Source organism: Urocitellus parryii, unplaced genomic scaffold (assembly GCF_045843805.1).
Source record: "Urocitellus parryii isolate mUroPar1 unplaced genomic scaffold, mUroPar1.hap1 Scaffold_143, whole genome shotgun sequence".
NCBI lineage: Eukaryota > Metazoa > Chordata > Mammalia > Rodentia > Sciuridae > Urocitellus > Urocitellus parryii.
The window spans coordinates 207787-233849 of record NW_027552018.1 but is presented as its reverse complement, the minus strand read 5'-3'; the positions used below and the strand labels follow the sequence as shown (position 1 = coordinate 233849).

General features: G+C 45.4%; 1 protein-coding gene and 1 pseudogene across 1 annotated transcript; both read right to left on the bottom strand.

Annotated features, from left to right (window-relative positions):
* Positions 1–2323: 2323 nt before the first annotated feature.
* Positions 2324–2935, bottom strand: LOC144251641 (E3 ubiquitin-protein ligase RNF152-like). Its single transcript, XM_077794457.1, has one exon. It carries the CDS (start codon positions 2933–2935, stop codon positions 2324–2326), a length of 612 nt encoding a protein of 203 aa, XP_077650583.1.
* A 12338-nt stretch (positions 2936–15273) lies between these two features.
* On the bottom strand, positions 15274–21454 carry LOC144251642 (C2 domain-containing protein 2 pseudogene; annotated as a pseudogene).
* Between the last annotated feature and the right edge of the window lie 4609 nt (positions 21455–26063).

Here is a 26063-nt window from a genome sequence, read left to right as displayed (position 1 = left end):
TTGAGGGCATCAACACCTCTCAGCTGCCAGAGGGGATACATCCAAGTTCTTTCCTTCTTGTATGGTCACCTTGAAATGTGGGCTGCTGTCTATCAGCCTGGGTCCACAAGTGGCCTTAATGGCAGTTAGTAGTAATGCAGAAAACTGAAATGGCTTTTCATATGTGGAAACTGAGTCAAAAGAGACATTATGTTTATTTGTCTTTCAGTAACCCAGCGAGTTAGCATTTCCACTCTACATCACTCCTTCTCCTCAGTTAATGCATATCTAGCATCTTAGAGAATTAAACAGCAAACTGGTTTCTCTTCACTAGTTGAGAAGCAGCAGAAAGTCTTTATAGATTACTTTTCAGCAGTGAATGATATTTTTTCATATACATATCTATGTACTTTTTAGACCAATCTATTAACTACAGGGGAAAAAAGAAATAACTAAGGTACTTCAATGACTAATGCTATTATAAAATGACAAAATATATAGAAAACTTTCAGACATGAGTAAAACGACAACAAGTCGTAGTTGTAGTTTCCAATCACTGTCTTAAGTATTATTTTAGGTAGTACAAAGTGTTACCTCAATTCTTACTTTAGAATTTCTCATGAGTATCTGAGAAGTCCAAATTAACTAGTTTCACAAATATATACTAAGAACCCCCATTCCTTTCATTTCCCAAGGTATAGGAGCTTTGAAGTGGATTTCAGTGCAAAAAAGTTTCCTATAATTTTTATTTGCTTGTAATTGTCATTCTTTTCAGTTTCATCTACTTTTTCTAGAATAACAAGGAATATTGATTAGCCATAAGAATTAAGATAATCAAATATATCACACAGTAAATTAATACTTTAAAACAGCATTGTATAAATAGTATCTCAATCTAAAGAACATTCAACAAACAAGCAAAGCCATAGGATTAAGTTGCATTTAAAATATAACATTTTATAGGTCCTATTTGCAGCCATTTTCCCCAAATATTTTATTTTATTTTTTTTCTTTCTTTATGAACATTTATAAACCATTACACATTTAAGAACACTTACATTAGGAATGTGAATAGTAAGTCTTCCTTGCCATTTCTCTCAATGAAAACATATTTTGAAATACAGAAGATTTTCTTGCTTACACCAACAAGAGGAAACTGGAATTCAAAAAGGTCTAATGCTCAAGGAACAGCATCTTTCAAAAAAAATAATTGTGGACGGCCTTTTGAAATGCCCATCAGTTTTGCCATTGCTAACAACAAGTGTGGCTTTTATAATACTCCAGAACTAGGAGAAAAGTCAAACTTTCGTTACTCTCCATTTGTGCCTTAAAAAATACAGGACTTAAACACAGAGCAGAGGGGTGAGTACTGGGGTGTCTCATAGGGGACGTCTCATTGGCAGGATCGAGGTGCCCACCGTTTCAGATACTTGACTTCTTCATGCCCACGAGGTCTTAATCCTGGGGTTCTTCTGAAAAGACTCAAAAACCTGAAGTAAATCAAATCACACACACATATACACACAAGTACACAATATTTACATTTTAAATTCTTATTTTGTGAGATGGCTTGAGAAAAACTGGCATACGGGTTTCCTGAGGGATTAGGCATTTCTCCTTATTTCTTGGTTTATTGCTTCCCTGTCGGGCTTCCAGCTTAATAAACACGTAGCAAGCTCTAATCACCAGTGAAGAAAAATGAAGGTACCTGACAAAACACAACACACGGGAGACACTTGTTCAAATATTTTCTCCAAAAAAAAAAAAAAAAAACACGACTGTCCATTTCACTTATTTTGATTTGGGGTTCCATTCAAAATATATATCTATAAAAAAATTCTTAGCAACTAAATGAAGACTGGGTTCCATTAAAAAAAAAAAAAAGCAAAGAAGCCTGCAGTGTATGTCTTCACTGAATTATTTTTTACATGGATTCAAGGTTTAATTCTACTTGTATACACAGCATCTTTATTTTCATCTACCGCATTTAGAGATCACATGGTATGCACATGTAGGCTTTAAGGTCTGAGTAGAGTATGTCTATCACATAACATGATCTTGAAAACTCATAAGTCACAGCCCATTTAGTTCATGATTATGAGGATGCATGCAATCATCTTCAAAGCCGTTGCCATCCACACTCAAACAATTCACCTGGCATCTTGTAGAGACCGTCACCTTCCTCCCTTGGCATCTGTCTTCAGGTGAATCAAGTGGCAACCCAGAGGCCAGCGCTCAGCACCAAATGGTCAGTGTCGCCCCCCATCATCTCGCTGGAATCCCGTCACCAACACCTACTCAACCCCTAAGTTGGCACCCACAAGAGCCTTCCCTGCACCCCGCCTCAGCCACAGAATATCACAGTGAAGCGCTTAGAAATGCAAGACATGTTGTGGAGCACGATGCCCAGGAGGAAGACCAAGACACAGGCCACCAAGATGACAGTGCACACGCCCGACCAGGTGGAGCTTTTCACAACGCCCCGCCTGTCCGGCTCCTCGGCCACCGCCTCCTGCGGAGCCCCGCCTTGCAGCGGCTGCTGTTCCACAGGGATGGTCACCACGGTGACGGACTTCTGCTGGCTCCCGGGGAGCAGGCGGCAGCCCATGTCTCCTGGCAGCAGTGTGCCCTCCTTGGAGATGGGCAAGGGCAGCATGTAGCACCCATTGCTAGGAAGTTTGATGAAGACCGGAGTGTGCTCGGAGGTGTGCGGAATGGCGATGACGGCCAGGACCTCGGGGTCATAGGGCAGCTGCGACACGGAGAAGCCAGGGGGCAGCTTGGTGATGCCGAGGCACCAGGGGGACCTCACGTCCTTCTGGCTCGTCCTCATCTGCTGCAGGCACACCGAACAGCAGGTGTGTTTGCAATTCAGCAGCTTAGGCCTCCGCCGGGGGCTGTAGTAGTTGAAGCAGATCTGACATTCCAGCAGCGAATCCTGGGACAGCGTCTCCATGGTGGACCGCGAGCAGCAGGGGCAGCGCCAAGACCCAGGGCAAGGAGCCGGTACTCGGAGGCCTCCACTCTGCCTTTTCAGTGCCGCCGAGGGAGCTCACAGGCATCTAGCATTCGTGGGCGTGTTCATTTCTTTCTCCGCAGCCCGGCTCAGCCAGACGCGCGCCGCGGGCCGGCAGCCGCCCGCTCCTCCCGCGGCGGGCTGCGGGGCGGCGCGGGCAGCGCGGCGGCGGCGCCTGCAGCCCAGCTCTCCACCGGGCCCTTCGGGCGGCGCCCCACCTGCCCGGCCGCCCTCCGCATCCCCGGTCGGACACCGCCGCCAGCCAAATATTTTAATTATGTACAGTGAGTGATTTTTTTTTACCCATTAACATTTGTCTGCCAAAACTAATCTCAAAAAAGATAGCAAGCTATATTTTCTAAAAATTAGTTTCAATTGGTAAATTTCCTAACTCTGTTATTAGCCTTCAATTATTTAGATGATTAGATGATTAATTTCAAAAGCATGCTCCTAGCTTCCTAGTAAACTATTGAAGTTCTAGACAAAAATGAGAAAGGACCTCTCTTAGGAAAATAAATAAGTGTTGGATATAACTATGTAAAAATGCAGGGAAAAGGCCTAAAAATCCATGTTTTCAAAATATATTTCATGACAATATTTTGCTGCTAGCAAGCAAATGAATTTGCTCAAAAGTAGACAGCAAACAAAATAAATTTAAAACCAAATAGATTGAATTCTTTTTTCCTCTTTTGAACTCCCACTCACTAAACATGTTATTACTGTATTATCAATTTTAATTATTTTCCATTGATTGGGCACTTGACATATTAAGAACCTTATTGGATATAGTGAGAACTCATTCATACACAGTACCCTAAAATAAATTAGGTTGAGGGGCAGTAACCTAGTAAGAACAGCCTCTGTTTAATTCCTGGAGGTATCTCAGGAATTAAAGAAAACTTTAGAGAAGCTAAGAAGAAAATTTAGAAAGTGACCAGAGAGGTTGTGTTAGGTCACTATTTCTCAAACATTAGCAGACATCTGGATCACCTGTAGGATTTTTGTAACAGTGTAGAGTTTGGAGTTCTACCACCAGAATTTTTTATCAAGCCTGGGGGAGATTCAAGAATTTTCTGTTATAATGAGTTCCTACTAGATACTGTGGTCTGGGGACCACTCTGGAGAACTCCGGTGTTTGGGAGATGGCTTTCTCGCTTTCTGGCCATTTTTACATTGTCCTCAAAGTATTCCTCTTCTCCATCAAAGTCATAATTGAACCTGTCTCCACATGGATTCTTCCTTGTGGCTCATCTCTCAGGCAAGGAAGAGCCCTTCTTCAGGCCCTTGGAGGCTTTACAGCAGCAAAGAATTTGCCACTCAGCTTGCAGCTTGTATGTTTATGTTACTTATGTAATTTCTTTTCCTGAGGAGAGAAATGATTCTTAAAGAGATGTATTTTATTGCTTAACAGTAAGTCAGCTGTTTAAAACTAAATTAACTAATTTCCAGAATGTCAAGTTAAAAGAGTAGCACTGAAGCCTGAAACAGCTGCAGAGGCAATTGCAGAAGTCTGCGCTCAATCAGTGGAAATCTGAAGCAGCCAAAGCAGCTTTATCTTTAAACACTTAAGTTCTTTCTTCTTTCAAATAACTCATATTCGTTCAACTGTATTGTGATACTCTAAAAAAAAATGCCAACATTGTCATTTCTGTATGCATTTTTTAAACCAGTTCTTCTGAAGAGATGAAATTAAATTTTCAGTCTCTAATGACATAAACTAGCCCTCCTAATATCTTGCTGTATATAACACATGCTCCCATTCTCCAAGACCTTAAGGGAATCCAGAAAGATGCTAAAGAGGATGGAGAGGCTGCCTTTCTGTACACTGTACACTTTTCTGACTCTTAAATTGAAGGGACTTTATGATTTTGGCTTCCCCTCTGCAGGTTCCCTGTTCACTGGCCCTGATGTAGCTTTCCAACTGGAGTGACCATATTAAAATATCTGTATTAGTTTTCTCCTGCTGCTATAATAAATTACCACCAATTTGACATCTGAAATGAATTTATTACTTCACAGTTTTGTGATTTTGTAAAACTTCACCAGGCTAAAATCCAACTTGCTATAAGGGTGTGTTTTCCTGTTTGGAGGTTCTAGGGGAGGATTCATTTCTTTGCTCATTTGCGTTACTGGTAGGATTTAGTCCTTTGTGGCTGTGAGCAAAACGTTGTTCCCAGCTATATACGTTCTTTGAGCTTGGTCCTTGTCCTCCATCTTCAAACCAGCAAACAGTTGACCATACTGTGCTTGAAATGTTTTCCCCTTTCCATCTTGTCATATCCCTCTGATCTTCATAGGAACAATTCTCTGCTTTTAAGGACTCATGTAACTAGACTCGGTCCAAGTTAATCTAGGATACTCTTTACATCTCAAGATCCATATTCTGAATCATATCTGCAAAATTTCTTTTCCATGTAGCATAATGTATTCATGGAATATATGTCTAGGAATTAGACATTTTGGGGCTTATTATTCTTCTTATCACACTCTTTAAATAAGGCCATCTCTAAAAATAATTATGGCATATTTATTAGTCAGCTTTTTATCACTGTGACAAAATACCTGGGAAAATCAACATAAAGGATGAAAGGTTTATTTTAAAAAGATCCTGGGGCAGGGAGCAATTCCAAAGATCTGGTCTCTCAACTAGTTTCCATCTCCTACAGTTTCTACCACCTCCCAACAATCCATTCAGTTATGATTCCATCAATGGAGATGATGAAGTTAGACTCTTGTTATCCAATAACTTCCCAAATGTCTCATCTCTGAACATTTCTGCACTGGGGACCAAGATTTTGTTACATGAGCCTTTGGGGGATATTCCAGATCCAAACTATAATAGCATCACGACAGGAATAAACCAAGGCACATCATCACCTGTATGCAAACTTAAAGTTAAGAGTCTAAAATAAGATGATGATGATGATGATGATGATGATGTGTGTATGTGTGTGTGTGTGTGTGTGTGTGTGTGTGTGTGTGTGTGTATTTGTATGCTGGAGTAAACCAGTTAGCTCTATCATCAATTGGTTGAGTTAAAATAAATATTTTAATAGTTACATCTATTGACAAGGAAGTTGTGATGAAGTGCCAGAGATGAATCACACAACTGTGCCTTCAAGAAGTTTCCAGCTAGTTTTCAATAGATGCATTTATGAATGTCCAACTGCCCTCTAAATATGTTCTACTTCTATGTGAGTTAGTGGGGATATACAAACATTTGATTTCAAAGTGAGGACACTGGTTTCAGAAGAAAAATAAATTTTCCTTGACCATGAAGGCACACAGAGAGCAGGATTATAGAAATCTATTATCTCACCATTAGGCTGACAAACCAAGCCCATTGGGTATTGCTGGAGAGAAGATAAAACAAATGTCCTATTTAGAACATTCCTTTAATTAAGAAGTAGAATATTGGGGGTTTTTGTTTAATTAACCACACAGTACCACATTAACCTTTTCTGATGTTCTTATAAAGTTGAAACTGCCTTCCCTGAGGTAGAATTTTTTTCAAATGCATTCTGCTCTCCTTTTAGACATAAACAGATTTAAGAACACAATAAATAAATAAATAAATAAATTAATAAATAATAAATATGAAGATGCTATAGCTACTCTTTCCATTAAAAGGTAATTAAAACTTTCAAATTTTGCATATATTCATATATGATTGTATAATGATTTAAAATGAGACAATTAGTACAAGATATTTATTGGCTCTAGTTAGAAATGCTTGCATCTTTTATACAAATTAATGTTTTATATTTATCTACATTTGAATAATACTGCAATATAAGACTTTATAGCTTGATAATCTTAATGCAATTAATTTGTCATAATCCTATTCATACCAGAATGACTATAATTTTGAGTTGTGCATTATTTTTATATTCTTATGATCAAATTGTATCTTATGCATTTTGAAATATTTTTGTTCATAAGCTGTAAAACATTTGTACAAAGTTTAGGTGGTGTTTCTAGATAAATGTATTTAGAGATATGTATTATTAAAAGGCATATACAAAATAGTTTCATAAATAACAATATACTTGCATGCTCATCACTAAACACAAAATAGAACATTATGAAGTACCTTAACCTTAAATTCTTTATAATTAAATAATTTAATTCTTATTTTGAATACCACATTATTTCTTCTAGATATTTAAATTTTAATTTTCATAATTGTGACTTATATGAATTACATGAAATTGAGTAATGCCAGACTTGAAAGAGATCTATGAAATAAGCCAGTTTCATTACAGGAAAAATATGATAGCAAACAAAGGAAAGTTCCTTTAATTATGTGAAATCAAAGACTCAGATATGAGTATCCTTGGCTCTGGAATATAGAACTTCTAGAAGGAGAGGGTCTTTCACTGGACCCCTGAGATTTTGAATTCCCCAGATTAATATGAACATTTGGGTAGTTTGACGTCTTCCTGATTCCAATGGTGATTTCCCAGTCAGGAGACTCCTCATCATCATCTTCTATCTCTGATTTCTTTAGAGCTTAAAAATTGGGACCCTAACTGAAGTGATGACATGCTGTGGCATGAGTCTTGTGAGTCTTGTGTGCTCACACCTCTACTCCCCAGGGACTCATGTCTGCCCATTTCTAGGCTTAGAGTTGGTTTCAGGCTGTCTCTTTCAGACCCCAGGACAACATCGTTATGCCAAGTTCTGCCCACAAGAATGTAAGTGTGTGTGGTTGAGAAGCCAGGCTTCCCTCTTGTGCAGTTGCAAGAGCATCTAAGACCCTTCAGTTGTCAACAGATAGAGTTCTACTCAGGGACTCAAATAAGAGGCCAGAAAGAGGACACTTCAGACTGGGAACTGAAGTTACTACTACCTCCTTTAATCGTGGACCTTTCTGGGTGGGTTTTCCCAGGACTTTGGCATCATGGTCAATGGAGTCAGCCCTAGACTCACAGGAGGCTGAGTAGGGAAAGGCATGCTGTGGAAGTGGTGAAGCCCCAGAGTTTTTCATCTTCAAGACATTTATGTGCTTGAGAAATTTGAGGAGTAGGCCCCAGCTGTGCCTCACACTTATACTTGTAAGATGTGCCTCCAGCACCTGCCCAGTGCCAGTATCAAGGAGGGAGAGCTCCTGGGAGGTGTTCCTGAAGGGCTTTGCCATCTTTTAAGGATGGTCCATCCCAAGTTGCACTGTGGGTGTTTGAACTTCCAGGTAGGACACAGACATGGGATGGGCCAAGCCTGGAATTACAAACACTCACAGGAATCATGCCCTGTTGTATTATCTCTGGTCTCTGTGAACCAGTTTCTTGTACAGCAGGGCTACTGTTATCGGGAATCACTGAATTATAGGAATACCCACAGTTGTCCTTTGTCTGACCTGTTCTTGGGATGTTGTCCCAGGATTCCTTCAGATTCAGAAACAGGTAGATATTGGGTGGTAGTCCATACTGGTATAACATGAACCTCTTCTGAAAGTGTTGCTCCAGTTTCTCCTGAAGCTCAGAGCTGAAGAAATCCCCTGGGGGTTTGTTGATGGGTTGGTCACAGGAGTGAGATAGCTGAAAACTTTCTGAGACTTTAGGACCAAATAAGGTAAAACTTCTCTACTTTCTACTTGTTTCCTCAAAAGGTGGTATTCTAGGTGTTGAAGAGCAGAAACCAAAAGCTGGTGGGTCCACTCTTGGATTGTAGGGCATGAAAACCCACAGGCAGTATTCAGAGGAAGATGGCACGGCAGACTTGGGAAGGATGATGTGAGATGGTTCTGATGGTTCTAAATGGGGGGTACAAATGGCAGTCAGTGTAGAAAATAAATATGTCCCCATCTGAGCCAGTGATGGGGACTAGGACCAGGACAAAGTTGGAGTCACAAACTATAGTTAGACAACAGGGTGGAGCAACAACTATGAGGAAGAGAGTGGCCCAGGTGCACCCTACACCTGCCCTGGAATATGGTTAGGAAGTTTATTGAATTTAATGGAGGAAAACTCTGCTGAGGGTCCAGATATGCTGATAGTAGCCACTAGGGACTCGCTGTGCAGAATGGGGAGGCCACAAAAGATCTGGCTGCCTTTCTGCAGTAAATGGTCCTCCAGGACCTTGATTTAAAAGGGTGCTGAGGAATAGAAAACTGCTTTGTGCTGCCTTTTGTGTTCCAGAAGGGTTGTGGGATTGTAGTGCCTTGCTCCCTTTCCAGTGACTGTACTGTGCTTCCCTGAGAATTCAGAGAGTTGTCTGGTTCATCTTTTGTCTTTACATTACAAATTTTCCTTTCTGCTCCCTTGCTGATCAATATCTCCAGCAGTTTCTGGACATCAGGGTTCATGAAAGACGTCCCTTCAGCCTCTACCTGTGATAGTGGGTGGTTTGCCCAGAATGAGTCCTCTGGTGGGTGGAAAGCATGACTTCTCTTGGATTCACTGTATGGAGAGTGGGAGAGGTCACAGACTCTGGCAGCCATCTGCCACAAGGAGAGGAATAAGATGGGATAGGTGGATAGAACATGGCCTGAGATTGCTGGGTCAGGAGATGGCAATGGGACAGGAGATGGCAGTGGGACAACTGATGGCAATGGGACAGGAGATGGGAATGGGACAGGAAAAGGCAATGACACAGGAGATGGCAAGGGGACAGGAGTGGCAATAGAAAATGAGGTGGCAACCAACAATTGTTGGATGGAGAGGAGCTCTCTGGCTTGGTTCCCAGTGAGAGTGTTATTGAGTCACATTGAGAAGGAGTAAGGATGGGGCCTTTCAAAGATACACAATGGGCCATGGGATCAGGAGGACAAGATCGGGGAGAGGAAAATCCATGTGACTGAGGTGAACTTTGTTCTAGATGAATCACAGACTCTGGTGACAGAGCACTCAGTGACTGTGACTCAATAGAAACTGAGAAAGTCACTATATCTGGTGAGAAAGCAAAGGCCAGATGCAGAGGGTGCTTGCTCAAAGAAGTCAGGGAAGCCAAAGGAAAGAAAGCAGTAGCCAAAGCATCCTCCATAGGTAGTGTATGCGATTGTGAACTCTAACTGACTCTGGTTTCCACATCTTATCTGGGTCATCTCCTCTTAAGAGCTAGTGAAATCTGCTGTCATCATGGCACTTCCCTAGGTGGCTACATGAGTAAGAAGGCACAGGATATAGCCAGGAACAGATGGGGCCAGGAGGTAGGGCAGGTGGGGAAGAGGTGGGCATCTGTGGTCCCTGGCTCCCACACTCTGAGTTTTCAAAGCCCCTTTTCTCCGATAACCCATAGTTTTAGTCAGATACTTCCCCAACTGAGGCTCCCCACTCCTCCATGAGAACTTGTGCTGTTGGGTCATATCATAGGCAGCAGTATGAAGGACTCAGAAAGAAGTGGAAAGTTACTCATCTTTGTAGAAGTAAAACTAGATCTTCAGTCTCTTCTACTTTCTTCCAGCAATCACTATAAAAAGGCAGACTGGGTTATTGTGGAGAAGGAAGGGTGAGTGGAATGTCTATGTGGAGCAGACTGGGAGAGTAGACTCTGGAGGACCAGCATTATTGTTTAATGTGTAACTTAATGACAAAGCAGAGGCAGTGCTTTGTCATTGACTTACACTTCTTCTAGCTCCTGTTTTACTCCCTATGGGGAGAAAGTTTGGGCCATCTCAGAGAGGACTCACTCTTAGCGACATATGAGCCTGTTCACACTTTGATCAGGAATTCCCACCACCATATCCAAATAAAACTGGGGGGTACAAATTGCAGTCAGTGTAGAAAATAAATACATCCCATCTGGAATATGGGGGCTGGTTAGAAAGGAAAGTACATCAAATATTACAAAACCCAGGATATAAAATAGATTTTGATATATAAACTTTATAAAGAACGGTATAAAGTTAGAGATGTTCTGTTCTTTTTTAATTTATAATTTATTTTTTAAATTTTGGTTGGACAATACCTTTATTTTGCTTACTTATTTTTATGTGGTGCTGAGAATCGAAACCAGGGCCTTGCATGTGCTAGGCTAGTGTGCTACCACTGAGCCACAACCCTAGCCCCGAGTTGTTCTGTTCTTACAAAAATTATTAAAATTTTAAAATATTTTGAGGTGTGTTGTCTGTTGAATTATTTTATGTGCATTGCAAACTTGTCTACAATATTATCTATGAAATATTAGCAACATCTGTTCTTTCTGTTAACATTTTATATTTCAAGTACTGAGAACTAACACCTTAACCTATCTCTCCTTAAATTTATAAATTTATTAACACATTTTAAGGCTATAATGCACACATCTGTTACTCTCACTACCATCTCTTTAGATACTAAATTATATATACATACATACATACATACATACATACATACCACTGCTTGGCATTTCTTCAAATGAAATAAATTCAACAATTTAAAAAGACACCTGAGGGGCTGGGTTGTGGCTCAGTGGTAGAGTGCTTGCCTACACCACATACAAATAAATAAAATAAAGGTCCATCAACAACTAAAAAATATTTTTAAAAAGAATTTTAAAAAGCACCTGAATGACCATGTTTAATGTGACACTAATCACAATAGGTAAGATATGGACTCAGTTGGGGCTGGGGTTGTGGCTCAGTGGTAGAGTGCTCACCTAGCATGTGCGAGGTGCTGGGTTAAAACTTCCCCACCACATAAAAAATAAATAAGTAAAAATAAAGGTATTGTATCCAGCTACAACTAAAAATATTTAATAGAAGATATGGACTCAGTTAAGGTGTCCATCAACAGATGCATGAATAAAGCAAATACAGTATATATACATGACGGAATATTATTCAGTCAAAGAAAAAATAATTCTTCCATTTGCAGGAAAACAGATCTTGTTAAATTAAATAATTCAGCCACATTAAGGAAAGTATTGCCTGTTTTCTTTCATATGTGGAAACTAAAGAAATATCCATAAAGAAGGACAATTAATGACCAGGAAGCAGTTAGCAGGGAGAAGGAAGTGTGAGCAAGGGTAGAAAGAAGGTCAATTCATGATACATGCATGTATGGAAATGACACAATAAAACCCATTAATTTATGCAATTAGTATATGTACACACACACACACACACACACACACACACGCACACACACGAAAAACAGGAGATTATGACAAAGATACCTAAGAGGGAGGATGATGTGAAGACATAGGAAGAAGATGAAATACATAATCCAGGGAGAGAATTCTCAGAAGAACACATCCTAATGACATCTGGATCTCAGCCTTTACCTCCAGAACTGTGAGACAAATAAATTTCTATTGTTCAAGCGACTGCACTTTGTTATGGCAGCCCAAGCTGACTACAACACATCCCTTTCTGCAGAGAGAAAGATAAGGTGTACTCTGCCTTCCCCCATGGTAACTCTCAGCCCTATGATGTGGAAGATGGGGCCTTGCATGAGTTTGTCACTGTGTTCACAAGCACCTGGCACTATTCTCATTATTTGAATATTTTGATGACATAGAACAGCTCTAACAGTATGAAAACTGAATGCCAGAATGGGTACAGATTGGCCAGTTCCAGATTGAAGAAAATGAAGATGGGTAGAAAATTAAGGGATGCCAAAAAGTAGTAATCAAGATAATGAATGAACAATTTTCAAAAATCCAAATTAACACAAAAACTCTATGATGAACTCCAAAACATTAAACATTTAAATACAGCAGGATCCACTAGATGTTATTCAAAAACTTAACCACAGAAATATCACAGACTGCAGCCAATAAGAATGGAATCCTGTCCATAGCGCTGGAGTTGACCCAGAGGGCTTTAGCTGACAGGAGAACATGGAGGTGTAGTTAGTGTCAGAGGAGATGTAGGGACAGGCTGACAGCAGGGGTCCATTCAGGACTCTTCACCAACCAGTATGGAAGTATTTTTATATTGTAATAATCTACACAGCCACACTGCTTGAACCATGGAACACCAGCCTTTGATTACAGGTGGAATCAGTCACTCCAGAGCATTCCGACACTGACTGGAAACATTTCTAACATAGTAAACCACCACTTGAATGAAAGGGTCAAAGTCAAATGAATTCTATGTAAATTTCTATTCCATGTAAGCCATACATTCTGATTATTGCTACTATTAATATTAATTAAATTACAGAGAATGTTGTCAACTGACTTTTGGTGATAACTTTCCCTAAAACTCAATGAAAATCAGTACAAGGAATTCTGTATCAGTATATTATTTTTTCCATATGTTCTTCATTCTTTTCTTTTGGTGGGGGGACTGATTTGCTCTTCATGTATTTGGAACTGTACAATAGCTAACTTTCAAATGCAATCTTTAAAAACAAAATGTGGTTAAAAAGCCATTTTAAAGTCACTTGATAATTTCTGAAACAACTAGGAATTTGAAAATGTGCAATTGAAAGTGAAATTACCAATGCAGTTTTTGAATGTATTCCTCAAAAACAGGAAAGAAAAAAAAGCTTCAGTTTTGCTCTCACAAAGGGCCTTACTCCTTGATGGCTCTATTCCCCTGAAATACATGTTGAAGGGTTAATGGAGCCTTGGAAGTCACACACCCACTTGGCTCTCTGCTAGAGGTCAGGGTCACACTGGGCTTTCCAAACTTACTAAAACAACATCAATCTGATTAAATAGACAAAACATGTCACTCCAGTGACAATCACTCTTTAATAATAATGTCTGCTGGCAGTACACAGAAGAGTCCATAAAAAGAATTTCCCATGTTTGAACCATTTGTTATTAAATTCACATTCCTACAATGGACACCTGAGATGCAAAACAATTTCTTCTAGTGCCCTACAAGTACTTTGTTTTGGCTTTAGGCAATATTTACCAAAACCATGTGTGTATGTGGAGAGGGGTTACCATGTTCTATGCACCGCCACTTATTGCTCACAACTTCCTGAGTCAGGTTCCTGCTCTAGTCTAGTATGTGCACCAGATGGAAATGAAATCTGCACATCAACTGTTCCACTGGCATAAGAACCACATTGGGATTTATGTTATCTCCACTGGAAAGTAGGCTCAGAGTAATATGGAAAAATGTTCAGTATAATATGCCCAGGACATACTTAGTGCTTGCATAAGTTTTCAAGTTCTATGGCTATGGGCAAAGGCAAATGCCTTCCTACATTTGCCAAAACATTTAAACTGATGTCATAATTTCTTTACCAAAAATCTTGCCTGTTGGGGCTGGGGTTATGGCTCAGTGGTAAAGCACTTGCCTAGCACTGGTGAGGTCCTGGGTTTGATCCTCACCACCATACAAACAAATAAATAAAATAAAGGTTAACCCCCCACACACTGAAAACAAACAAACAAACAAAACCCTGTCTGTGTACCATCTCCCTGCCCTCAGGGCCAGGTGTACTTTTTAATTCTAAGAAGCAAACTAGTAGGAGAGGTGATTCTATTCATAGTGACAGCCCAGAGGGGCACACCTCCCCATGGTCCAGACATGGGCCCCAAACATGTCTTGCTAGAGAGCTGTGTGGTAAAATCAAATCTCCAGTTGTCCCTCCTAGGCCCTGCTGAGCATGGTATTTCTCTTACAAGGAATTCTTCTCCTAACAGTTACCTCAGTGCTTAGGTAGGGGCTGCAGGTCCCACTGGGATTCTGGTGCCAAATTGGACTTTGTAAGTTCTCTTTAGGGGAAGCCTCCAGCTGGAGGCTCAAATTGTTCTTTCCCTTATAAAGACTAGATTGTTGGGTAAAATCACGCTGGAGCAGTGGGTATGTGTCTGTGGCCAGAATTCCTGCTCTGTCCTGGTAAGAGTGAGGAGTGGGTATGTGTCTGTGGCCAGAATTCCTGCTCTGTCCTGGTAAGAGTGCTGTCCCGGATGCCTGACCTCCAGCTGCAAAGAAGGAGACAGACAGCCCACATGGCATTCATGGTGCTCCTGTCTCAGTTTCTGGACAGTAGCTTCTTATTCAGCAGCTAAGTGAGGGTCACCCCTTCTTCTGGGTGCCCTCATATAGCTACAGGAACATGAGGTCATTGTGTGACTGGCTCATGCCAGGATATTTCTGCTGGTGCTACTGGTGGAAAAATAGCCTTGCACCCCTCCTTAAAGTTTCTCCTTTAGAATTCTTGGCAGTGCCTAGCTCTGAGATGCTCAGAGAGCTCTCAGACAGCTCATTCCCACCAAGCTTAAGTGGGGCTGGGCCACCTCATGCTGCCACCAGAGGATTCTTATCCAAGTTGAGGTGTCTACTACCTTCTTCTTGGGCTCCAGAGAAGCTGGATCAACTTCCACCAGTGGGGAAGAGGCCACAGCTGCCTCTGGGCAGCCAGATGGGGCATCCTGGTAGGCTCTTCCTAGTCCTGCATGAGGGCAGTGTTGTGGTCCTGAGAGAGCGAGGTGTTGGAGCTCCTTAAATGATGATAGTATACTTCTGTGATGACTTGAGTTTCAGATTTGAAGATTCAGTGAGCTGCTGAATGGCAACTTCAATGACCTGATCAAAGTGATTCAACCGCAGCAGTTCCATATCTGAAGAAGAGATGCACCATGGCACGAGATGGCCTGGATGAAGATGTCCTTCTTAATGACCTTCACCTTGATGGATGCCTTCAGGGAGACTCAGACCTCAGCCAGGACACCTTCCCTACATCATAGTAAGGCTTGGTCTTCACGGTAGTGAAAGTGGTGACCATGGTCCCCCATGGCATCACTGTGTGGTCCTTTTCTATCTTGGCAGCAGCTACAGGGAAGGGATTTGTCAGGATTTCAATTCATTGGGTTCTATGTAAGAAAACTCTGCAGTGATAGAGCCCAGTTCTGAGCTACTGAGGGTGGGCCCACTGATCAGAAAGAAGATCTACAGCCTGGAAGACTGCTTCTTGAACAAGTTCAGAGGACAGTGGTCAGGGACAGCAGACCTTCTGAGGACTGCCAGTCCTCTTTAATCTGCAGGTGTAAATCCTTGGACTTTGTGTTCCACTCAAAGGTGAACTCTTCCTCCCAAATGAGGTGAGGAGTGTTCTCGGCTAGGGTGCTGGTGAACTGCTGGACAGTATCATTCATCTGGGAAATGCATACAGGCTTAACACTGCCCAAAGTACCAGGATCATTTAGCAGTGAGGTGTGGATGTTCTTCACCAGTGGCTTTAGTTCATGAGCCCTTGGAGGTTTAGGAGGACAGGATTCCTGAGCAGCAGATGAAGTGAACTGTAGATTCTGAGCCTACTCTATGTCTGTGGGCTTGGTGCTCAGAACCATGACAGAAAGATAGAACCCATAATGTGGTTCAAAATATCCTTAAGGGTTTCAGATACTGCATTTGTCTCAACCACCTGGCCCTCCTCTGTTGCTCTCAGCTGGATCTTAATTGTCACTTTTGGCAAATGGATTCAGGACCACCTAATATGGATGTCTTCTCTCTCTTCTTTCATTTGTAGCTCCAGCTGTAGATGAACCAGAGACAGCTGCATGTCATACAGATAGTGTCCTGAGCCCACAACCCAGGTACTGCCTTCCATGTGACAGGCCACCACCTTCTTCTGGGCTGACTGGACCACACTGGAGACTTCTCCAACTGCAACAATGGGGAGACCTGCAGGGGGCCTCCCTTTCCTTTTGGCCTCCTGGTTCAGGGCCATCACTTAGGCTACCTTCCACTGGTTCTTATAGCTGTTCAGCATCAGGATCCAAGAAAGCAATGTGTGGGACTCCCAGCACTCTTCAGGCTCTGCCAACTGCCAGGATGGGGGTCACATGCTGGCCAGGACACACCACATCTGGTTCAGGCCAATCATGACCAAGGCCACAACAAAGATCAACATCAATATGCCAGGAGCCTAGCAAGGCCATTATGTTGGTGCATATCCTTCCTGCCTTGCACGAATTTCCCAGGACACAGAGCCTATGGGTGGTGAGCTCAGGCATCCACTGGTGGCCATCCAGGGGCTGGAGGGAGGTCCACATGCCCAAGCCTGATTAGGCCAAGCCTGGCTTGGTGTGGAGCCATGAGGCCTGAGGCCACATGAGACAAGCAGGGAGGGAATACCTGGCTGAAGCCAGGTGGCCAAGGCCAGGTATTGCACCCCAAGCCCAACACACCTGGGAAAAGGGTACACAGAAGCAGACCTGGCAGAAGGAGCACCTGACTAGTGTATCTTTCTTCATTCTTTTATAAATTGAATTTCTGAAATATCATTGTTATTTATAATTCATTACTGATATTCAATGAAAAGCACCATCAAACTAACAACATCATTCTTTACAGAACTACAAAAATATCCTCAAAGAACAAAAGACCCCTGAATTGCAAAAACAATCCTGAGAAAAAAGAGAAATGTTGGAGACTTCATAACACTGAGTTTGAAAACATACCGCAGAGCCATAGTAACAAAAATAGCATGGTCAGATCATAAAAGCAGACATGTAGACCAATGAATTGAAATAGACAGCATAGAAGTGAACAGACACAGCTACAGCCATCTGATTCTTGACAAAGTAACAAAACCATGTGCTAGAGAAAAGGCAGCCCCTTAACAAACAATCCTGGGAAAACTAAATATCCATATGTAGAAGATTGAAACTAGATTCCTATCTCTCACCTATGTCAACTCAAAATGGATCAAAAACCTTAACAAAATACCTGAAACTTTGAAAGGTATTGATATTGCCCAGTTGGATGGCAATCATCAAGAATGCAAAAAAGAAAAAAAAAGAAATGAATGCTGTTGAGGATGTGGGGGAATTGAAAACTCACACACTGTTGGTAAGAATTTAAATTAGTATAGCCATAGGGAAATCAGGATAGAGGTTCCTCGGGATACTAAATATAATACTACTTATGATCCAGATAGGGCATTCCTTGAAAGAATTAAAGTCAGCAAGCTATCCTACAGTTTATTGTTTCTTGTGAATTGCAGCACAAGAGACAAGTTATTAAATCAGACCAGGTGTATATGTCAATATATACATGGGTAAAGAAAATGTGATACACACACACACACACACACACACACACACACACATACATACACACAGAGTGGACATTATCCAGCCATAGAAAACAATAAAATCATGTAATTCCTAGAAAAATAAATGGAATAGAGACCATAATATTAAGTAAAATAAGCCAGACACAGAAAGACAAGTATTACACAATTTCCTTCATATGTGAAATCAAGGGATGAAAAAAGACATGAAAGTAGCAGAGACTTATTAGAGAAGATGAAGAAGAATGGGGGTGGTAGAGGATCATAGGCATGGGTATTACTCTTGACATACTCAGAATTAGAATTGCACACTTTGAAAGCACCCCTTGTTGAATTCTCTGCCTGGTGTTATATCCAGACTACAAAGCTTTTTTAACTCTATAAAACACTGGTGCTCCAGGGTATTAGTCAAATTTTCGCCACCATAATAAATACCTGACATAACCAACCAATAAAGAGAAAAGGTGTATTCTGGCTCACAGTTTTGGAATTCATGATTTATTAGAACTATTTTTTTTTGTCACTGGTGTTTGACAAATTATTGCAAAAGGAGGGCATGACCAAGCAAAACTACTAGTCTCAAGCCAGGAAGAAAAGAGAGAGAGGCAGGGAATGGGGGTCTTAAATATCCTCTAAGAGGACACTACTGATAACTTAAAGATTTCCTACTGGCTCTAATATCTAACAGATTACATCAGTTCCCAAGAGCACCACACTGGGAACCAAGCCTTTACCTAATGGACTTTTCTAGGACATTCCAGATCCCAACTCTAATATATCCAAAGTATAACTCTACCTGCATAGTGTGCAATTATCACACACTATAAAGTCCAACACCCACAAAAAAAGAAGAAAAAAACCCCAGCAAACTAGCATCCTCCAAGGATCATCAATCTCTGGTGAACACCTCCTAGACTCTTTCCTTCCTTGATCCAGGAACTCACTTGATGCTAGAAACAAATATTATGACATCTTGGGTGAGACACAGGTTGAGTCCACACCTCCAGGCCCTTGATATCATGAAGGTGAGAAACCACTCTTGCCTCTTCCACAGTCAACGTTTCCCTTGGTCTCCTGTGACTCCAGGGCCAACTCCATTGGCAAGGTTGTCAGTTTCCCAGAAGGACTTTATTGGAAAGGTCCAGGAGAAAAGGTGATTTAAAAATTGTCAGTTCCCACCCTGCAGAGTCTCCTCCCTGATTCCTCACCTGCAGAGATGCACAAGGCCAGGGCAAAAATTCCACTGGTTAGCAGCCATGAGCCCTCAGTGGTCCCTCCAACTACACAGGAGGACCAGCTACCTTCTCAGCCTTACACTTACAGTCTTTTGGGCAGAACCCAGCACAGTAGGATTATTATGAGAATTTCAAGAGGCAGCCTCAAGCCCAGTCCAGGCTTGGCAAAACACAGGTATAAGCCATGAGAAAACTGTGGAGGTGTAGTCTCAGGAGACCCCTGCTATGGTATGGCAATATTGGAAATCAAAGTATGCTCCCAGACTTCAAGATCTGAAGAGAACAGGAAGACAGAGGTGAAGAAGGAACCTCCAATGGGAAGTGACAGTCCCACCCCTCCCTACCAGAGAAATGTTATATCCTCCAGAAAAGTGTATTGAGAAAAGAAAGAATCACTTTCTGCAGTCGCTACACTCAAATAAAAAAGGCAGAGGGTAGGAACATTCCTCGCCACTGCCCAGATCCAGTATCAGTCACAAACAGACTGTGAATGGATAATGGGACATTATCATGACATTACATCATGACAGTTGTTCAATGAATCCTGGTGGACAAGTTGGGGCATCAGCATGGAAGTGGTCCTCCAGAGTTAAACTGACATGAAGAGGAACCCCAGACCCTTGTAGTAAGCAGTATTGTCATCAGAGAGCTCCTTTCTACACAAAGCAAAAGAGAATGATGACTGATATGGCCTGTAGTCACCATGCCAGCCCCAAGGGCCACAACCTTCCTATTAAGAACAGGTAAATCAGGGAGATTAGGATGGCAATCAGGCCTTGCTGCTCAGGGAGCAACCGGCCACTCCCTGCCAGCATTGGCCAAGTGGGGCAGGCATCCCAGGCCACCTCCATCATTACCCAACATACTGTCATAAAAAAAGGTTTTATCTGGTCAAAAATATCGTATTTTTTAGTTTACATGTTAAGAAAGAAAAGTTTTCTTTCAGAAAAAATATCAGTCCATACAGACAATGACTATTTTGCCTCATGTACACTCTATGTTCTCATGGATTCTTCCTATGGAGACCTCTATTGCTTTCTATAAATTTTTTTTCTCAATAGAGATAGTGGCATATGTCTATGCCATGTTGAGTCATAGGGGAGGGGCCAACACCCTTGTTTCCCCTTCTAGGTAGAACTATTTGTTCAGTAACAGTCCAATGCTGTGACATGGTAAGTTCAGAGTGAAATGTTTGAGAAAAATATTACACGTTTTAATCAAGGAAGAAGGTAGAGTGGCATGGGGTAATCTTAAGTGGTACCATAGCCAGAAAGCTCATGTCCTTCCAGTGCAAACCACCAGCTTGAGGTATGGGACATCAGGGGCTGAGTTGTTCACCCCATTCCACCATAGGTGTCCCTCTGCACTGGCTCCCAGACCACAGGTCTTGAGAAGCCCCTTTAGTTATGACACAAATGCAAAAGAAAGCAAATCCTTCAAGTAGAAAAGATAGATTTCTGAAGGGTATATTAATAAGCCTATACACCACTGGCTCTTGAATTACAGAAAGGATGAGTTGACAATTGGTGAAAAAGCCAGGACTAGGGCACTCTGCTTATGACTTGTAGCCTAGTGATATTTATACATACATACCTCTAGTAATGCTCCCTGGAAGAATTTGGGACTTAAATGGACCTGGGGTCATGGAGCAGTAATCCTTGACTGTCCCATAGACTTCCAGGGGAAAAGGCAATCAGACATGATCTGTACCTACAGGGGAAGTGACCTTCTCAAAATTTTGGAATTTCCTGTGTAGGGGAACAGATCAGGACTGGTCCCTTTGGGGCCTTGCTCTGCTTGCAGTCCAGATTTTCTCTTCTCAGAGCCTGTCCACATGGGAAAGCAGAAAATCATCAAAGCAGGGAGAGGATCCATTTCTCTAGTGTATTCCATGTTGTGCCACATAGTGACAAGTGGGCATTGTTCCATGGGCCTCATTCATTCCCTGGTGGGGAGTCCTGCTCCAGGAGGCACCACTGAATCAGAAAACATAGCATGAGTTCTACTCACATGCCTATCAAGATCCTCCCTGTACCTGAAACAGAGTGGCCCTCAGGGTGAGGGTATAGCCACGTCAGGCCTTTTATGAGCCTTTCACTCTTCTTTTCAGAGTAAAAGTAGATATATCCCCAAGCCAGGCACTGCTGGATCCTCATGGACCCAAGTGGAAAAATGATGTTAAAGGACTGTTTTCTGTAATCCAGCTTTGACTGTGAACAAGCTGAACTCATGGAGGTCTTCAAAACTGACTTTGTTCTCTACACACTGCATAGGCACACCTTCTCCAGTCCTTGGGTGAAATCTAGGGGCCCCATGGCTTATCTGCTTATGTTCAGATAAGGAAATATCCACTGATTCTCTACAGGGATGGAATGAGATCTGGTTGCAGTAATTATACTGCCAGTCGCAGGCTTATAGTCAAAACAGGACACTGCATTGAAACATGAAGTTTCTATTTCAGAAACAGCCAGTCTTGCCAGAATCCTGCAGAGTCTAGCCAGCAAGTAGCAAATATACTTCTCCCTTTACATTTGGTACATCTACCTCTTCCAGCAGACCAGCCTAGTGATCTTGTCTTCTGACCACTTCAAGTCCAATATCTACCCTAGAGTAAAAGAACAAGAAAATATCACTTGATGGGTGCTCTCTTCCCTGTGTCCACAAGGATTCTATCTGGATTAGACATGCATTCAGAGGGGACTCCTTCATTGGCATTCCCTGTGGTTTCCTGGGCCTCATTCCTCACAGTTTTCCCCTGGACTGTCTCATCAAGTAGTATTCTTGCTGTCACCCTCTCCCTCCCCTCCCCAGAGCTCTCAAGCTTTGGTTTAACTTTGAAACCTGTGGTGGGAAAGCAGTTATTCCCAAGGCAGCCTCTTCTTTGTTTCTGGGTATTGCAGCTCTCTACTCCTAGATGGCTCAAAGATGGTCAGAAAATAGTCTTTGACTCCCATCAAATGCCAGAAGGAAGGCAGCCAGGTTCTCATGCTGGTTCCTAGATGGGAATTGTTTTAAGAAAAATGAGAAAACTTAATTTAGCAAAACTTGCCTAAAGAAAGACAAGGAAAAAGAAAAAAAGGTTCTAGAACCAGGTTGTACTTGGGACCCAAGACGATTAACCCTACCACCTCTGCAGATTACACTCACCACCAGAGAAAAGGAAGTGCCATATCAGAAATCATCTGATTGGCTGCAGTCAGCATTTCTGACTATATGTGTATGGTCAGATTAGTCCATAGCACATGATTGTCTAAGCTGCACTGCTGTGATTGGCAGAGTCTTAGTTGCTTGGTTACAAGTGAATTCCTACCATTATGTTAGCTTATAGTTTATTTGATGTTACAGTGCACCATACGCAGAGTCTATTTTGGGATAAACTTTATTACCCAAGTGTGGTGACAGTTATAGGACAAATTTATTTTAGAATTAGCCCCATTTTGTCCACCATTAGTGTGGAAATTGAAACTATCTTCACAATTGGCACAACCAATCTGCTTAATTTCAGGACAGAGTTTACAATTGCACAATGGCAAATTAGTTAGATGAGCCATGCATATTGGTGCATGCCTATAATCCTAGTGAGTAGGAAGTTTAGAAGGATCACGAATTACAGGGCAGCCTCAGCAACTTAGAGACTGGAAGCAGTTTCACAACATCCTAATAAGAAATTTTAAAAAAGGACCTGGCTATGGCTCTGTGGTAAAGCATGCCTTGGTTCAATCTCCAGTACTGTCACCCCCAAAATGTTAGATGGATTTAAGTTTTACATTTTTGTTATGCCTACCATAACAAGACCACTGGATTTGCCAAGATAGCAGTGGATGAGTATATAAATTGAGAACAACAAAGAGGAACATATTAGGAGGAAAAAGACAGTAATACATTGTTTAACAGACTACTCCATGATCCAAATGAATCAAGGCCAACAATTAAAGGTTCAGCCATTAGAGGTGTTTCTGAAATAGGATAGAAGAAATATAGGTAGGTAGAAAGGAGAAGAACAGAGAAGGGAAAGAAACTCTAATATTAAATGATAAGCTTTACAAACACCATCATTTTTATTCCCAAAGTTTGGTTTCCTCTGGACATAAACTTGTTTAAAGTTCCTAAACTTTCTTCCCTCATGAGGTAAACACATGCTCCCATGAGGTGTTGCCCTCACTAGAGGCCCAACACTATGGGGTCACTCTATCTTGGGCTGGAACCTTTAGAACCATGAGCCAATAAACTTTTCTAATTTGTCTTCCCTTATGTCTGATGTTGTAGAACATCTTCTCATGTGGCGGGGGGGGGGGGGGGGGGGAGGGTGGTGGGGGGGGGAGGGTGGCAGCCAGGGGGGAGGGTGGCAGCCAGGGGGGAGGGTGGCAGCCAGGGGGGCGAGTGGCGACTTCAGCGGCCTCGCGTTCCCGCCGCCGCGGCCGCAGCCGCCGCCGCAGCCTCGTTCCCGCCGCCACAGCCTCGTTCCCGCTGCCACAGCCTCGTTCCCGCCGCCACAGCCTCGTTCCCGCCGCAGCCGCCGCAGCCTCGTTCCCGCCGCTGCAGCCTCCTTCCCGCCGACCGTTAGCCCCGCCGCAACTGACAGTCGGCTGTGGTAGCGGCGGCAGCAGCTTCGTTCCTGCCGGGAACTAGGGCAGCCGGGATGGTGTCCAGGTTGGCTTCAGCCAGGGCAGGGCCGGCAGCTTCATTCCCACTGTGAGGTAAGGCGCGGGGCTGGGGTCCACAGTGGGGGGCAGTAGGGGCGGGTGGCAGCCAGGGGGGCGGGTGGCAGCCAGGGGGTCGGGTGGCAGCCAGGGGGTCGGGTGGCAGCCAGGGGGGCGGGTGGCAGCCTGGGGGGCGGGTGGCGACTTCAGCGGCCTCGCGTTCCCGCGGCCGCCGCTTGGTTCCCGCGGCCGCCGCCTGGTTCCCGCCACCGCCGCCGCCTGGTTCCCGCCACCGCCGCCGCCTGGTTCCCGCCGCCGCCACCCCCGCGGCCGCCGCCTGGTTCCCGCCCCCGCCGCGGCCGTTGCCTGGTTCCCGCCGCCGCCGCCGCCGCCTGGTTCCCGCCGCCGCCTGGTTCCCGCCGCCGCCACCCCCGCGGCTGCCGCCTGGTTCCCGCCGCCGCCGCCGCCGCCGCCGCAGCCTCGTTTCCGCCGCCGCCGCCGCCGCAGCCTCGTTCCCGCCGAAGCCGCCGCAGCCTCGTTCCCGCCGCTGCAGCCTCGTTCCCGCCGACCGTTAGCCCCGCCGCAACTGACAGTCGGCTGTGGTAGCGGCGGCAGCAGCTTCGTTCCTGCCGGGAACTAGGGCAGCCGGGATGGTGTCCACGTTGGCTTCAGCCAGGGCAGGGCCGGCAGCTTCATTCCCACTGTGAGGTAAGGCGCGGCGCTGGGGTCCACAGTGGGGGGCAGTAGGGGCGGGTGGCAGCCAGGGGGGCGGGTGGCAGCCAGGGGGTCGGGTGGCAGCCAGGGGGTCGGGTGGCAGCCAGGGGGTCGGGTGGCAGCCAGGGGGGCGGGTGGCGACTTCAGCGGCCTCGCGTTCCCGCGGCCGCCGCTTGGTTCCCGCCACCGCCGCCGCCTGGTTCCCGCCACCGCCGCCGCCGCCGCGGCCGCCGCCTGGTTCCCGCCGCCGCCGCCGCCGCCGCGGCCGCCGCCTGGTTCCCGCCGCCGCAGCCTCGTTCCCGCCGCGGCCGCCGCCTGGTTCCCGCCCCCGCCGCAGCCGTTGCCTGGTTCCCGCCGCCGCCGCCGCCGCCTGGTTCCCGCCGCCGCCGCCGCCTGGTTCCCGCCGCCGCCACCCCCGCAGCCGCCGCCTGGTTCCCGCCGCCGCCGCCGCCGCAGCCTCGTTCCCGCCGCAGCCGCCGCAGCCTCGTTCCCGCCGACCGTTAGCCCCGCCGCAACTGAGAGTCGGCTGTGGTAGCGGCGGCAGCAGCTTTGTTCCTGCCGGGAACTAGGGCAGCCGGGATGGTGTCCACGTTGGCTTCAGCCAGGGCAGGGCCGGCAGCTTCATTCCCACTGTGAGGTAAGGCGCGGCGCTGGGGTCCACAGTGGGGGGCAGTAGGGGCGGGTGGCAGCCAGGGGGGCGGGTGGCAGCCAGGGGGTCGGGTGGCAGCCAGGGGGTCGGGTGGCAGCCAGGGGGTCGGGTGGCAGCCAGGGGGGCGGGTGGCGACTTCAGCGGCCTCGCGTTCCCGCGGCCGCCGCTTGGTTCCCGCCACCGCCGCCGCCTGGTTCCCGCCACCGCCGCCGCCGCCGCGGCCGCCGCCTGGTTCCCGCCGCCGCCGCCGCCGCCGCGGCCGCCGCCTGGTTCCCGCCGCCGCAGCCTCGTTCCCGCCGCGGCCGCCGCCTGGTTCCCGCCCCCGCCGCGGCCGTTGCCTGGTTCCCGCCGCCGCCGCCGCCGCCGCGGCCGCCGCCTGGTTCCCGCCGCCGCCGCCGCCTGGTTCCCGCCGCCGCCACCCCCGCAGCCGCCGCCTGGTTCCCGCCGCCGCCGCCGCCGCAGCCTCGTTCCCGCCGCAGCCGCCGCAGCCTCGTTCCCGCCGACCGTTAGCCCCGCCGCAACTGAGAGTCGGCTGTGGTAGCGGCGGCAGCAGCTTTGTTCCTGCCGGGAACTAGGGCAGCCGGGATGGTGTCCACGTTGGCTTCAGCCAGGGCAGGGCCGGCAGCTTCATTCCCACTGTGAGGTAAGGCGCGGGGCTGGGGTCCACAGTGGGGGGCAGTAGGGGCGGGTGGCAGCCAGGGGGGCGGGTGGCAGCCAGGGGGTCGGGTGGCAGCCAGGGGGGCGGGTGGCAGCCAGGGGGGCGGGTGGCGACTTCAGCGGCCTCGCGTTCCCGCGGCCGCCGCTTGGTTCCCGCGGCCGCCGCTTGGTTCCCGCGGCCGCCGCCTGGTTCCCGCGGCCGCCGCCGCCTTGTTCCCGCCGCCGCCGCCGCCGCGGCCGCCACCCGGTTCCCGCCGCCGCCGC

Coding starts and splice junctions, on each gene's coding strand:
- LOC144251641 (XM_077794457.1), bottom strand. CDS start 2,935: ATGGAGACGCTGTCCCAGGATTCGCTGCTGGAATGTCAGATCTGCTTC.